Source organism: Mastacembelus armatus, chromosome 13, assembly GCF_900324485.2.
Source record: "Mastacembelus armatus chromosome 13, fMasArm1.2, whole genome shotgun sequence".
NCBI classification, from domain to species: domain Eukaryota; kingdom Metazoa; phylum Chordata; class Actinopteri; order Synbranchiformes; family Mastacembelidae; genus Mastacembelus; species Mastacembelus armatus.
In genome coordinates this window covers 9,696,791-9,711,836 of record NC_046645.1, presented here as the reverse complement: position 1 = coordinate 9,711,836, position 15,046 = coordinate 9,696,791, and the positions used below count along the sequence as shown (strand labels likewise).

General features: G+C 41.8%; 2 protein-coding genes across 2 annotated transcripts; one reads left to right on the top strand and one right to left on the bottom strand.

The window, feature by feature from the left end:
• Window positions 1–177: 177 nt before the first annotated feature.
• mre11a (MRE11 homolog A, double strand break repair nuclease) lies at window positions 178–8,359 on the bottom strand. The gene is made up of 20 exons (XM_026291647.1): window positions 8,307–8,359; window positions 7,869–7,940; window positions 7,525–7,657; window positions 7,223–7,383; window positions 7,037–7,124; window positions 6,784–6,925; window positions 6,573–6,687; window positions 6,056–6,241; window positions 5,790–5,961; window positions 5,592–5,672; window positions 5,369–5,498; window positions 5,166–5,266; window positions 4,875–5,045; window positions 4,508–4,567; window positions 4,243–4,423; window positions 3,638–3,724; window positions 2,749–2,813; window positions 2,583–2,644; window positions 2,363–2,462; window positions 178–420 (listed from the first exon to the last, which is right to left on the bottom strand). The coding sequence occupies exons 2-20, from the start codon at window positions 7,886–7,888 to the stop codon at window positions 379–381; spliced, it is 2,097 nt and encodes a 698-aa protein (XP_026147432.1). The 5' UTR covers window positions 7,889–7,940; window positions 8,307–8,359; the 3' UTR covers window positions 178–378.
• A 156-nt stretch (window positions 8,360–8,515) lies between these two features.
• On the top strand, window positions 8,516–12,881 carry cep57 (centrosomal protein 57). The gene is made up of 11 exons (XM_026333754.1): window positions 8,516–8,852; window positions 9,233–9,386; window positions 9,688–9,888; window positions 9,995–10,116; window positions 10,272–10,400; window positions 10,609–10,686; window positions 10,837–10,932; window positions 11,177–11,257; window positions 11,386–11,615; window positions 11,708–11,852; window positions 11,950–12,881. The coding sequence occupies exons 1-11, from the start codon at window positions 8,805–8,807 to the stop codon at window positions 12,130–12,132; spliced, it is 1,467 nt and encodes a 488-aa protein (XP_026189539.1). The 5' UTR covers window positions 8,516–8,804; the 3' UTR covers window positions 12,133–12,881.
• The last annotated feature ends 2,165 nt before the right edge of the window (window positions 12,882–15,046 follow it).

The following is a 15,046-nucleotide window of genomic DNA, read 5'->3' as shown; positions in this document are numbered from 1 at the left end:
CTTTGAACAAGAAACACAGACCATAATTCAAAAGCAAAGAGACAGTTGAAAAAAAAACTGCTGAAAACTTGAAAAAAGATTTATTATTTCCTAAATATGAGTGCTACAAAGGCCTATGGCTAAGCCCAGCACTGATTAGCAGCAGCAGACTATGTGCAGTTTAGTCTGAAATCCACCTCCACCTCACCTTTAATTAGTAGCTGAGCAACAGCAGTTATTCATCGCCAACAGAGTGGTGAGAGTACCAAAACGTGCACATTTAGATGCTTCAAAACACACTACAACAGCTTATGTTCTAGTAAGTATTTACAGATTTATTTTTTTTTTGGCTTTGGAAAATTAAGAACTTTAACAAGTATTCCATAGTAGATGCACTAGTTATCGCCGAGAACGGTGGCTGGGGCCTTTGAAGGGGTTGTCCTGTATCGAGACAAAAAAGAAGATGGAAATGGGATTACAACATTGTCTATGGTATACTGAAAAGGTTAAAAAAAAGCTCCTTTTTGGAAGGCAAATATACAGTGGGTACGGAAAGTATTCAGACCCCTTTAAATTTTTCACTCTTTGTGTCATTGCAGCCATTTGCCAAAATCAAAAAAGTTCATTTTATTTCTCATTAATGTACACTCAGCACCCCATCTTGACAGAAAAAAACAGAAATGTAGAAATTTTTTGCAAATTTATTAAAAAAGAAAAACTGAAATATCACATGGTCATAAGTATTCAGACCCTGTGCTCAGTATTGAGTAGAAGCACCCTTTTGAGCTAGTACAGCCATGAGTCTTCTTGGGAATGATGCAACAAGTTTTTCACACCTGGATTTGGGGATCCTCTGCCATTCTTCCTTGCAGATCCTCTCCAGTTCTGTCAGGTTGGATGGTGAACGTTGGTGGATAGCCATTTTCAGGTCTCTCCAGAGATGCCCAATTGGGTTTAGGTCAGGGCTCTGGCTGGGCCAGTCAAGAACGGTCACAGAGTTGTTCCGAAGCCACTCCTTTGTTATTTTAGTTGTGTGCTTAGGGTCATTGTCCTGTTGAAAGGTGAACCTTCGGCCCAGTCTGAGGTCCTGAGCACTCTGGAAGAGGTTTTCTTCCAGGATATCTCTGTACTTGGCCACATTCATCTTTCCTTCAATTGCAACCAGTCGTCCTGTCCCTGCAGCTGAAAAACACCCCCACAACATGATGCTCCCACCACCATGTTTCACTGTAGGGATTGTATTGGGCAGGTGATGAGCAGTGCCTGGTTTTCTCCACACATACCACTTAGAATTAATGCCAAAAAATTCAATCTTGGTCTCATCAGACCAGAGAATCTTATTTCTCATAGTCTGGGAGTCCTTCATGTGTCTTTTGGCAAACTCTATGCGGGCTTTCATGTGTCTTGCACTGAGGAGAGGCTTCCGTCAGGCCCCTCTGCCATAAAGCCCCGACTGGTGGAGGGCTGCAGTGATAGTTGACTTTGTGGAACTTTCTCCCATCTCCCTACTGCATCTCTGGAGCTCAGCCACAGTGATCTTTGGGTTCTTCTTTACCTCTCTCACCAAGGCTCTTCTCCCACGATTGCTCAGTTTGGCTGGATGGCCAGGTCTAGGAAGAGTTCTGGTCGTCCCATACTTTTTCCATTGAGGATTATGGAGGCCACTGTGCTCTTAGGAACCTTGAGTGCTGCAGAAATTCTTTTGTAACCTTGGCCAGATCTGTGCCTTGCCACAATTCTGTCTCTGAGCTCCTTGGGCAGTTCCTTCGACCTCATGATTCTCATTTGCTCTGACATGCACTGTGAGCTGTAAGGTCTTATATAGACAGGTGTGTGCCTTTCCTAATCAAGTCCAATCAGTTTAATTAAACCCAGCTGGACTCCAATGAAGGAGCAGAACCATCTCAAGGAGGATCAGAAGAAATGGACAGCATGTGAGTTAAATATGAGTGTCACTGCAAAGGGTCTGAATACTTATGACCATGTGATATTTCAGTTTTTCTTTTTTAATAAATTTGCAAAAATTTCTACATTTCTGTTTTTTTCTGTCAAGATGGGGTGCTGAGTGTACATTAATGAGAAATAAAATTAACTTTTTTGATTTTGGCAAATGGCTGCAATGACACAAAGAGTGAAAAATTTAAAGGGGTCTGAATACTTTCCGTACCCACTGTAAAACAGTTTTCATGATATTAGGTAATTAGGTATAGGGGTATACATTTTCATAATATTCAGTTAACATGCAATTTTAATTATTAGAAAACTATATGTTTAAAATATTAATCCCATTTCACAGGTTCACTGTTACCAGCTGAAAACAGTTCACACCCCAGCACTCAGAATATATGCTACATAATTCTGGTGTTTTTTTTTTTTTTTTTACCTCATCATCATCACCACTGTCATCAAATTCAACTCCTTTAAATGACTGGCTCTGGCTCTGTGAGCTGTACTTAGAGAATGATGAAGACGACGATGTTGATCTATGATAAGCAAGACGAATAGAAAAGGTTAGTGGAGCTACGCCATGTGTGTATGTCCATACTGTATACTGTGCACAGTGTGGACATCTATTAATATTTTTCCCATAAACAAAAACATACTTTGTAGGGGGACGGGTAGCTTTCCTTACAGGTATATCTTCATCTGAGTCATCAATGGTCACCTGAAGATGGATAAAAATGAGAACCAGTGATGAAGGAGGTTAAAGTTCACATACATTTTAAAAAAAAGTTGTTTGTGTTTATCGTGTGTCATCATTTAACTCACTTCATCTGCTGTGTGAGATGTGGTGGCTGCAGCTCGAGACGATCTCTGTGATGGGGCCTGAAATGCTAAAAAAGAAGATGTAAAGATGAAAGGAAATTGAAAGCGACAGGGTAAAAGGTTAAAAGGGTAAAAGAAGGAAGAATTAAATATAGCCGCAAGCGGCGATAAGCTGCCCTCGCCTCGAGCGAACCGCCTCCCCCGGCGCACCGCCCCCGCGAGCAAACCGCGTCCCCCAGCGAACCGCATTCACGAACGAACCGCCTCCCCAAGCGAACCGCCTCCCCGAACGAAACGCCTCCCCAAGCGCCCCCGCCCTCAGAATTGACCAGCCCCTAAAAATCGGCAGCCACCCCAAATCCCCTCCCCCGAGGAGTTTGCACCTCCCCATGTAGACCACGTCTTTGAGTGGACCCCCGCGGAGGTCTGTGCCAAATTTGGTACAGTTCTGACAAAACCTGGACATTTTGCAAAATTCCCATTGGAAATGAATGGCGAGATTTGGTCATCGCCAAGGCAACAGCCTTGAAAATAGGGCATGGGTCCGATTGGCTTTTATGATCAGGATGCCCTAAAGGATGTCTGTGCCAAATTTGGTACAATTCTGACAAAGTAAATGTTTTGGTTTGAATGGCAATTTTCAAATCGTTATACAGGGGGCGCTATAGGGCCTAATAATCCTAACAATTTCCAGGCCCACGGCCACCTGTCAATCATAACATATACATTTTCTGAAAGGTCTAATGCCCAGTAACGTCATGGTGGGGTGCAGGCAGACGGTAGACGATGCCAGAATATTGTTGAATATTAAGTATTATCTATCTTTATTCTATGTGAGGCCTTTGTCTGGCATATTAGTGTGTCTAATATGCCAGACAGACTGTAACACTACCTTGCATTATGCTTCTGCTCTGGGTTGTTGCTGAGGATTTCTGAGAACGACCCCGACCGGCTGGCTTTGGTTCAGAGGCAGCTGCACCTGGAGGAATAGACAACAGTGGAGCATTTTATACTTTGTTTTGATGTCCTGGTACATCATCTTCAGTCTCATATATCTAATGTCAAAAGATAAATTCAGGAATTAAATGTTAACATTGTTTATTCATAATAATAAAAATAAAAAAAAAATCTGGCCTGCCTAAGTTGAAGCACATATCCTGAGCGATTCTATCAAATGTTGCAGCAAAGCACTGTGGTCTGTGTTAGAATCCACAATAATCTTATGATTCTTGTTTAATTATATACCTGTACCTGGCAGAATCTATCAGATGACCTCTTATAGATCAAACCTCTCAAAATAACTGCTGTTTTTCTAGGCTGCCCACCTACATATTTATATTCTAGCTAAGTCATAACTGTTTTTTAATTTGTGGTTAATTAGTGTGCATATTTCAGCATCACTCACCTACATATAGTTATTATGTGTGTATATATATATATATATATATATATATATATATCAATATTCCTATTGTGACAGATACTATGACAACTCACCCCTGCCCCTGCCCCGGCCGCCCCGCCCCCTGCCTCCTCGCCCTCGGCCTCGTGTAGGAGCAGGGAATGGGACTGACCCCTCGTCAGAGTCCATATTGACATCTGCAAACTCATCGGATATACCCGCATCTACAGAGTCGTCACCGCGTTCCAACCGGTGAGCCTTGGCTCTGTTCATAGCCTGAGTATTGAAGAGTTGAGAGCATAATACATGTAGGCACAAAACAGACACAAAATTTCAGGAAAATGTGCATTCATTACTCACTTCTCTGATTTCATTATCTTCCTCAGTTGTGTTCTTTTTTGAGTCTCTTAATCGTTTGACCTAAAAATTGAAAATATGCATTCTTAAAGAGACATCCTGTGCACATAAACACTCTGTAATGGTATTTTTTAAAGTGCTATCTTTATTTGCTCCTCTTCAAAGGGCTACTCCAGGGCTGGGCAACCCATGTTCCTCAAGAGCCACTACCGTCAGCTGAGGGTGGAGTGGGGGGAGACAAAGTATCTTTCAGCTTCTGATTGACTGATCATGCTTGATCCAGTTACTCAGGGCAGGGTAGGGCAGGGAAACAAGCAGGGCAGTGTCCCTTGAAGAACACAGGCTGCCCACCTTTGCCCTACTCCCTTACCTCTGCATCAATATCCTGCTCTGTAGTCACTCCTCTGGCCTGGAGGTGGCGCTGTGTCTTCTCTAGCTGGTAAGTGATGAGCTCCTGAATGGCATCTTTTTCATCTTTGTCTACAAACTCCTGAATGGCCTTCCCCATGCCCTGCTCAGTCAGCAGGGATAACTGTCCTTTCTGTGAAGATAAGCAGACACACCTTTTAAGAGAATACACAGCAAAAAAGAAAATGCAAATAACTATTTTGACACTGTGTAAGCATGTAAGTGTACAATCTGTGTGTGTACTTTGAGTTACCTGTTCGGCTGCCTCAAAGTACTGTTTAACCAGGTCCTCTACTCTCAGCCCCTCAACTGCTGAGGTTTTCAACAACTTGCCATAGTCAACAGTGACTTCGTCTAAAAAGCACAAAGATAGAAGCATGTTAAACAGACGACACTATACATCAATCTACTGTGTATCCTGTTGGTCCATAGCTCTGTGTTTAAAGTATGTCAGACCTTTGATGTCCTCTTTTTGCTCACGGCGTCTGAGAAAGTGAATGATGTCTTTTGGGTTGGCAACACGGTCCACAAACTTCTGACTGAAGCGAGAAGTGCTGAATGTTTCAAAACCTCCGCTGTAGTCCACCTGGGGAAGGCAATGAGACAATGAAGTTGATTGAATTTGAAGGAAGTGTAAATATGAAGATGTGCGCACACGCTGCAAGTGCGTCTATCGTACTCTCAGGCGAATAAGAGGTTTCTCTGGGGTGAGCGGACATCCAAGTCTTTCTCTTTCAGCTTGTTCTAACATCTCTGTAACCTACAGAAAGAAAGAGAGAGAGAAAGAAAAAAAAAGATTCAAGGGGTCAAATGAGGGGTAGGACAGCAATAAAAATTGGTCTGGTTCTGTATGTTTAATGGTGACTTTAGGTTTTACCTTTGCATAGCAGAGGTCCTCCACCTTCTTTGTGACCTGGGGTGTATCAGGTGTGAAAAGGTCTTCATAGTCAGCCAGCACCACATCTTGGATGAAGAACTGACGCACAGTCTTTAGGGGGATCTTCTGCATGTTCATCTTGTGACCTTTCACCTTGAGCAGCCCTATGTGCCTAGACACACACAAGTAAAGTGGTTTGGCTACTTCATCACTTTAAAACACAATCAGAATATGCTGACTATCATGTACTGTGTATTTATTTGTACTTTTTAGCAGCCTCTCCAGGGGACAGGGAGGTGGCTACAGAGCTGCCAGGCTGTGTCACATAGAAGAGCTGCTGTTCATTTCGTGTTGGTGTGATCAAACACTCATGCTCGTGACCCCACACCACCAAATCAAGAAAGTCATCCAAGAACTGCTCAGGAATGTAGTTAGTGGGACCATGCTTACTCCTAGAAGAAACACAGAATGAGTGACAATTACATAAACAGGGTGCAGAATGAAATTGAAATGAAATGAAACTGTTTAATTTCTAAAATTACAAACTAGCCCTGGACTTATGCTGTGGCAAAAATGTACTAATCCCATTGTCAACAGGCTATTCACCCCCTTAAAAATACTGGTCTAACTTATCTTTCTAGCTTCTGAAACAGGACACAAAGGCATACAGTATTACAGTCTGACAGCTTTTCAAATCTCTAATTATTTGTTATTATATGACTGCTGTTGTGGGTAGTAAACTGAATTTGGCTTAGACAACAGCATACCCATGCATGCACACACCTGTTCTGGTGAATAGTAAAGAGGTTAAACCATTTATCTTGGTCCTCTTTGGGGCGAAGCATGGTAACCTTGTTATTGACAAACATCCTGTACAGGCGCTCATCTGGGATAGAACCTACACATACATGGACACACAAAATTTAGACTGAAACAATTCCTATTTTATTTAACACTAGAGAAATTCAGACAGATTACACAAACACAGACTTACCAAGACCATATAAAGCCAGCTTGGTGTTGCCTTTCTGCATGAGGATTGGACTAATCTCTATGCTCTCCACTGACTGCGAGTGACCAAAGTGATTTATAAGTCCAGAAGCACTAAGCAGATCCAGCGCACACAAACCTTCAGCCTTGGAGGAAAAATGATGTTACACATAAACAAACAGATACACAGGTATGGAGAATTGCACAGCATTGCTTACTACACCACAATAATTTCTCTTACACTGGAAGAAACTCACCCCGGTCGGGTCATCATGATTGCCGTGAACGCTGAACACCGGAATAGAGATGTTCAGGTTTTCATCTTGATAATTAACCCAGGGAAACCTACATGACATTGGCACATAAATAACAACATTATTAAAACATGTATTCACTAAGAAGACAGAACTGGCAGAGATGATCACGCAGAGAGTGTAACTGACTGAGTGGTGTTGAAGTTGACCCTCTGGTCACTGAGGATGTTGAAGTGTATAGGCGAGTCCCCCATGCAGTACTTTCTCAGCATAGTGATGCAGCTGTGGAGGCATCGGCGTGATGGCTTGTTCTCGTGGAACAAATCTCCACCCAGCAGAATAAAATCTGCCTACAAGCAAACAAATGAATAAAAAGAAAGCAGAGGGAATTTAAGACAGGAGGTCTTAGAGTCGTCAGTTCCAGCAGCCAGATGAATCTGATGAATCATCCTTCTGACCCTCACACGTACGCAAACACGACTCCTATGTACCTGATTTGTCTTGGCACATTCCAGGATCTCATTTAGTGTGTCATAAGTGTCATTGCCACGGATGGCATCCTTCTCAAGGTAACCAAGGTGAATATCTGTAGCGATCAGGATCTTGAAGGTATCCTCATCATCCCTACAAAAACAGCACTCAGATTAGTCATTAAGAAGAAATACAGCTCATACATTAGATTGTTCTGAAGATGGATAAACCTTTACACTGCCAGAATTATAAACATTATTCATTATTCACAGGGAAATTTCAGACATGGTGGTAATAACCACAATCAGAGTATACTTACGTATTTCTAACTTATATAAAAGAACAATCATCTAAACAGACTCACATGGTCTTCTCCAAGGACATGATGATGTGGGAAAATGAAAAATCTGGTCCCACCAAGTGATGAGCACTTCCCCTGCAGAAAATACACAGCCCTGATCATTGAAACGTTTCTAATGTCGGTGGCAATAAACTGTCTGACATATTACATCGCAATGGATTTTTGTGGGATTGCTCCCTAACTAATAATGGCTTAGTAAAGCAGTAGCTAACAGTAATACGTATCTGAGTGGTAGTTTAGCTGGCTGACAGGGTAGTGAGTTAGCTTCCACCTATGCTAGAAGCTCGAGCTGAGTGCAAAGTACTAAAGCGCTAGCTGAACTAGTATGTACATCCTGACCCCTTTCTAACCTGCAGCTAATATGTTTGTGTCTCTTAGACCGGTGTTTGTTGTGTTTGATATAAGCTAACAACGTGGACAAACATGTCGTGCTGCACCCACCTCCAATGAAGTTCCACTACCGAACTTGCCGTAAAATCCCGGCAACTCTGCAAACCCTCTCCCCTCCCTCTCCACAGATGGCTCACAGTTATTGTAGTTCTATTCTAAAACATCGCCGTTCAAAATGGCGGAACCTCCGTGAAGGGAAACTACACTTCCGGTTAGTAAGAACTGTGCGCTTGTTTTCTTTAAAAAAAAAGACACCGGAGAAGAGACACCGGAGTTAGCCGTCTCTTCTAAATAACAAAACAAAACAGTGTTTACGCCTACCCGCCCACCCGTTACGGGCCAGGCTGGAATAAATATCGTTGAAACGCCTCAGAGACCCCTGGTTGTGTGTCTTCTCAAGTCATGTTTTCTTTTCGTATTACAGCTGGCAGCTGTAGATACGGTGTTTAGCTAGCAGGCTAAAATAAAAAGGAACCTGCTGTAGTTTATTTAGCGTTTTTTTTTTAACTCGTCGTTCAACACAGGCAAAACTGGATCGACCGTGTTTCAATGGAGACTCTGTCAAAAACACCCGGTGCTGATGCTACTCGGGAGAAGGTAGCTTTACTAGATTTGACCTAATTTATCCAAATATTCAGAACAATGTTTGACGTAGAAACGTTAAGTTAATTTGGCTGCGGAGTTGACTGTGCCTAGCAGCAGTTGCTACAACTCAGAGCTGCTGATGCTGCAGAAAGGTTCACTCTAATGTCTTTTTATTGATCCTAAACAGGAATAAACAAATTTACGAGGCAGCACAGATTAATTTCAGGTTCCGTAGGTCATTCGGTTGTTGTTCCTGGTAAGATGGCTCACTGCTCTAAGTTACATCTCCATTACTGATGTATTCCTGCTGTCAGCCCTGAACATACACTATAGATGTCGACAATACATGTCAGATATTTTGGTTACTGTTCACATGGTTTTTTTTCCTGCAGGAGCTCTGCCCAGTAGTATGTGACAGCGTGTCACTGCCATCTTATAAAGATTATCCTGCTCGCCGACCCTTCATCAACACACCTCAAACACGCACACACCAGTCATGTCGCCTGTCATCGTCCAGCAAGGCCTTCCCTGAGACCAGCAGTGCGGGTAGGTTTGTTGGGTTGTTTTTTTTTTCCCCCCTTTACAAAGTTTCCATTGAGATGTTGTAGTGTTTCAGAGCTCCATGGATACATGTGTAACATGATGCTGCACTACTTGAATGTCTCAGCTGCACCGACCTCTATTCATTCTTTCACATTATCCTCTATAGGCTCCCATCCCACCCACTTCTTCTTCTGTTACACTATGCCTGTAACCATGCCGGAAATCTGTATATCTATAAACATCATACTCTTATTTCTAATCTTTCCCTCACAATATGCATGCACGTGTGTGTGTGCATGTGTAGCGATCTTATCTGCCTTGAGGAACCTCCAGGAGAAGATCAGGAGGTTGGAGTTGGAGAAAGGACATGCAGAGCTCAGCCTGCATACTAGGAGGACAGACGCATCTCACTCTGATCTGCAGAGAGAGAACATCACACCGAGACTCATCAATAATCAGACAGACACACAGAGGGAGATAAGTGAGCCACCCAACTGTAACCAAGGTGGGTGTATAATTAAAACGTAATGACTTATGGATAAACTTTTTCATAGACTTATTTTCACTGCTTCTTCTCTGTGCCTCATGGAGTATGTTTATTCTCCTCATAGTGTTGATCACACACCTGGCTGCTGCAGAGTCTCGCTGTGTGAAGCTGGAGCGACAGCTGGATCACATGAGGAGGATGCTGCGCAGTGCCAAGGCAGATAGGACCAGCCTTCACAAACAGCAGGTTAACCAGTGATCCTTAGTCTCATAATCTGTGATACAGACGCTCAGACTCCTCACTTGACAATACACAAAGAACACATAATCGCAGCGTTTTTAGCAAAAATCTCTTGTGTATGTTATTAATGTGTAGATATTAATTATTCTACACACTCCCAGGTCTCAATGGAGACAGCCAGGTCAGCTGAGCAACAGCCTGACACAGTGTCTGAGCATGTCCAGTTGAAGAAGCTGGAGCGACTGGAGCAGGAGTATCTCAGACTCACACGCACACAGAATAATGCTGAGGTATATTTAAAGGCAGCTTCTTCTGCAAAAAAAAAAAAAAAAAGCATGATTGTAAAAAGCCTAGTGAAGGAAAGACATAATTACCTTTTATCCTAAAATGATCCTGGGATAAAGCTAGTTCAAGCATTGAGAGATGAAAAATAAATTTTAAAATCATTATTATTACAGTAGTACAGTAATTATGGCCATGTGTGTCTGAATATGCCAGATAAAGATTCGCGAGTTGGAGATGAAACTGCAGGTGGAGGAGCACCAGAGGAAACTCATCCAAGATAAGGCCAACCAGGTAAAAAAGACTGTGATTTTCATGTTTCTTTAGCTTGTTTTAAATATAACATCTTGCATGTAAAATGTTGGAACCCTCACACATACATTTGCACATCATTTTTGTACTGTATATGATGTTTTTTGTTTTTCCCCATTGGTCATTCCTCAGCTACAGACTGGTTTGGAGGCCAATAGGATCCTGCTGCAGTCAGTGTCACCTAGCCAGTCCACCAGACAGTCCAAAGAGAAGAAATTCAATTCAAAGGTAAAGACTTTCACACTGGTAGTTTAAGGATTTACTTAGAGTGATTCCTTCCCTCTTTATGAGTAAATATTTGAACAAATGTAACAAGACAGCTGCAGTTTAAGGCTTCTCTACTGAGCTTGTGCATCTGTGAATGTCATATTGAATGAAGAGGAAAAGACATTTTCCTGCATTCGTTTGGATGGCCTTATAAACCCAATTTCATTGAAACTTTTGGTTTATACAGATTTTTTTTTCTTTGCAGAAATCTTCATTAGAGAAGTCACCCTACACACAGCCACACTACAGACTGAGCCTTAGAGATGTACCTTTTGTTGCTGGAACGGTAGTGTGGACATATATGTATTCATAGTTTAATGATTGCAATGACACTGTTTTCAGTTCTTAATGCTGCTTTTCCCCTCCACGCTCTCTCTCTTTACCTCTCTTTCCCCTCTCCCTCCTGGCTTTCAGTCGGTAGGCTGCAGCCACTCAGTCAGAGCAAATGTCCAGTCAGTCTTGTCTCTGCTGAAGCGGCACCAGCCACATCTCTGCAACTGCCGTGTCCTGTCTAACAGTGCAAACAGCTATGAGATGGCTAGCTACAAGCATTCTGAGAGTTGCTCCTCTTCCTCCTCTGCTAGTGAGGAAGAGCTATCAGAGCTGGTGCAAGCACTACAGGAGGAGCTGCGACTCATGAGCTTGTGAGTACAGATGCATCTGAGCTCTACAAGGAATTAATTGCTTACGAAAAGCGCACACTTCTATTCCGTGTGTGTGTGTGTGTGGGTTGCAGGGAGCAGGATGAGCTGATGAGGCAGGTGGAGGACAGTGTGTCTGAAAAAGAGAGAAGAGAACTTCAGAGAGAGCAGGAGAGGCTGCTGCTGAAAATGGAGAGGAAAGGAGAGCAGATCAGTAAGCTCTACAAGCATAAATCACAGGTAGGTTTTCACATAAAAACAATCCACTTCACATGCAAGCAAGATTTTATTACCTTTTCCCTGTCCTGTCCTTTACGTTTCTTTGTCTCTTCTCTAGATAAAAAAGTTGAGAAAGGACGCAAATTTCAGACGGGACGGTAAGAGTGAGGTGAGGATGACCACAGCATCCACAAGAGGTCACTCTGCTGGCGCAGTCAAAGTTAGACCGGGAGAGAGAAGCAGGAGGAATCTGAGGCTGCTGAGGGACATGAAAGCTCTGCAGACCTCATTACAGGGCTGAACCACACCAGGGCATCAACACAGCACATTAATTCAATCCTGTTGGTGCTACCCACCTACATTAGGCCATTACTTCACCATCAACACTGCTACTGCCTGAAACCCACTACATGAACACGACAGGCCAACCTGAGTGTCCCCTGAGAAAAAAAATTCTTTAATGTATCAGTAACATTGTTACTCGTATTAATCAGACATAAGGTGCCTCTACAGTTTTAGGCCTACCTGTCATGTCATCTTGGTGTTAAATGGCAATAAAAACTGTGTGTTTCTTTACAGAGCACACTGACTCAAACATTAGCCTGGAATAGCTGTCAGGGCAGGAAAAGATTTGTTTTTCATTTTAGGATTTAATTTAGTTTTCCTGGCATGGATAGAAATTTTGCATTAATAAACACTGTGGACTTAAAGATTTTATAAGGATATCAAAATCAAATGGTGCTTAATGGCTTGATAGTAACAAATTTGCAAATATTCATAAAGTGGATTTAACAGTCAGTGGTAGTGTTACAAAACTGCAGCTTATCCTACTGATTTGTAAATCTAAAAGACCTAAAATACATTGTACTTGATTTGATTAGAGAATGACTGTATCTCTTCTGTCTGTCATATTACAGGTTTTGAATATGTTAACATATGCACATATTGTGTGTTTTGAATCATATTTTTTAAATGACTATTTTTGGACAATCATAACCTATTTTTAATGCATTTCTGTGAGAAATAAACCATTTATGTTTGCACATATCAGTCTTGTATTGTTGTGACTTATTTGATTCAGTGACAAACGGCACATGCACTGGCAAACAGCCTCAACCAGTAAGTTCCTGTAACCTTGTACCTGTATCTTGCTGTGTTGCATTTGAACTGTTGCTGTTTGCCTCTCCTTTTTAAATGATTTGCTACCTATGATGTCGACATCACAAAGTCAGAAGATGCTACAATTAAATACAATTTTTAAAAAAAGCATTCAAAAATGTTTAAGCCTTAAGGTTAGATGATCTGTTTGTCCAGTCTGAAATTGCTCTATCAAGCCTTTCTTGTGCCTTTCTGTGCCGACAACATGCACATTTCCTGCTCAATCAGCATGTAGCCAGTCAGCTGAAAGAGGCCATGACTCTAGAAGCAGGCTAATGGAATGCAAATGGTATAATTATTGAATAATCAGACTGTCCTAGCTTTTCAGAGGCATTGCATCGGGGAGGAGAGGAGAGGAGAGCTCTGTGCATAATGGGAAATCCCCAGGCAGTGTAGGCCTATAGCAGCATAACAAGGGGATGGTTCAGGGTCACGTGAGCCAGTTCTAACAAAAAGGAAAGTTTTAAGCCTAATATTAAAAGTAGAGAGGGTGTCTGCCTCCTAAACCCAGATGTTCTACTTCTGGAAACTCTGGGAACCACAAGTAGACCTGCACTCTGAGAATGACGTGCTCTATTGGGATGATATGGTACTATGAGGTCTTTAAGGTATAAAGGAGTTTGATCCTGAAGGGATATGTAGGTGAGGAGAAGGATTTTAAATTCTATTCTGGATTTTAGAGGGAGCCAATAAAGAGAAGCTAATATAGAAGAAATATGATCTCTCTTACTAGTTCCTGTCACAACGCTGGCTGCGGCATCATGAATTAACTGGAGGCTTCACCAGGTGTCTTCACAACCACTTTAAATATACGGAGATATTCAGAAATTCAGAAGCCTGGGAAGACAGTGACAGTCATGTGGACTCTGAGGAACAACCCTTGATTACTGCTGCTGGGGAAACCAACAGTCAAAGCAAACACACCCAAACCAGGTTCTGCCTAATCCTACGAGCCAGTAATTACATACTGAAGGGCTTATTGACTATTAATCATTTATTAACCAAGGTGCTGGGTATTTAACACATCCCGTTGCTATTGCACTCCAGTCAATGAGAGAGCAGCTTTGTTTTAGATGGTATCATTCTCACTATGTATTACATCACTTGGTTACATTCACTGCAGTGAGTGTTTCTCCTGAATGAACGTGACATAAACTGGATGTAGCAGTTCAAATATTTTATTCAGGCTTGAGTTGAAAATATGTGCTTTGCTCGTATCTCATGCACCTGTCTGACATAGGAAAAAATAAACGCATTTAAATCTAATGAGCACAAAACGCATCAATACACAGTCAAATGGTTTTGCACATGTTCTCCCTGTGCTTGTGTGGGTTTTCTCCAGTTAATCTGGTTTCCTCCCACAGTCCAAAAACATGTATGTCAGGTTGATTGGTGACTCTAAATTGCCCATAGGAGTGAGTGTGAGTGTGTGAGGTTGTTTGTCTCTATGTGGCCCTGTGATGGACTGGTGACCTGTTCAGGGTGTACCCCTGCCTTGTACCCAAAGAGAGCTGGGATAGGCTCCAGCAGATCACTGTGACCCTATATATGAATAAGCAGGTATAGATGATGGATGAATGGATTTGCACATTTTGATGTAACATGTTAAAGAATCACATAGTTCATTCTTGCTTAACAGATGCATTTAAAACACCAAAATTTGCAGTATGAACATGGAGTAAAAACTAGACTTTTAAAGTTTAACGGTTCTAATTTCATTATTTTGCAACATGCACCATAATACCTTCCACAGTGTGCAGGTAGCTAATAGCAAATGTGAATTTCCAAATGTTACTTTTTATTTATTTGTTCCACTCTGCCTAGTTAAAATTCTTTCTGCAACATGCATATGGTAAATATTTAAATTTGATTTTATGACCCACAATACGGATAAAAAGAAAACACAGAGGCAGCAATAAATAACCTTCTTAAAATTCTTCTTATTCGCTTATCAAGACTGTTCCATGTGCCTTATTTACAGTGGCTTATCTATAAGGATGAGTGTGTGGACTAAAAGTACATTGTCAAAAAAACTGGTCACATGTTTAAACACATAT

Excerpts from the sequence above, each read along its gene's own strand:
- mre11a (XM_026291647.1), bottom strand. The coding sequence starts at position 7,888 with ATGTCCTTGGAGAAGACCAT. Across the intron at positions 5,673-5,789 it reads AGGACCTCTGCTATGCAAAG|GTTACAGAGATGTTAGAACA; the intron begins GTAAAACCTAAA and ends TTCTTTCTGTAG. Across the intron at positions 2,814-3,637 it reads GAGCAGAAGCATAATGCAAG|CATTTCAGGCCCCATCACAG; the intron begins GTAGTGTTACAG and ends CTTCTTTTTTAG.
- cep57 (XM_026333754.1), top strand. The coding sequence starts at position 8,805 with ATGGAGACTCTGTCAAAAACACCCGGTGCTGATGCTACTCGGGAGAAG. Across the intron at positions 9,387-9,687 it reads CCCTGAGACCAGCAGTGCGG|CGATCTTATCTGCCTTGAGG; the intron begins GTAGGTTTGTTG and ends GTGCATGTGTAG. Across the intron at positions 10,933-11,176 it reads AGAAGAAATTCAATTCAAAG|AAATCTTCATTAGAGAAGTC; the intron begins GTAAAGACTTTC and ends TTTTCTTTGCAG.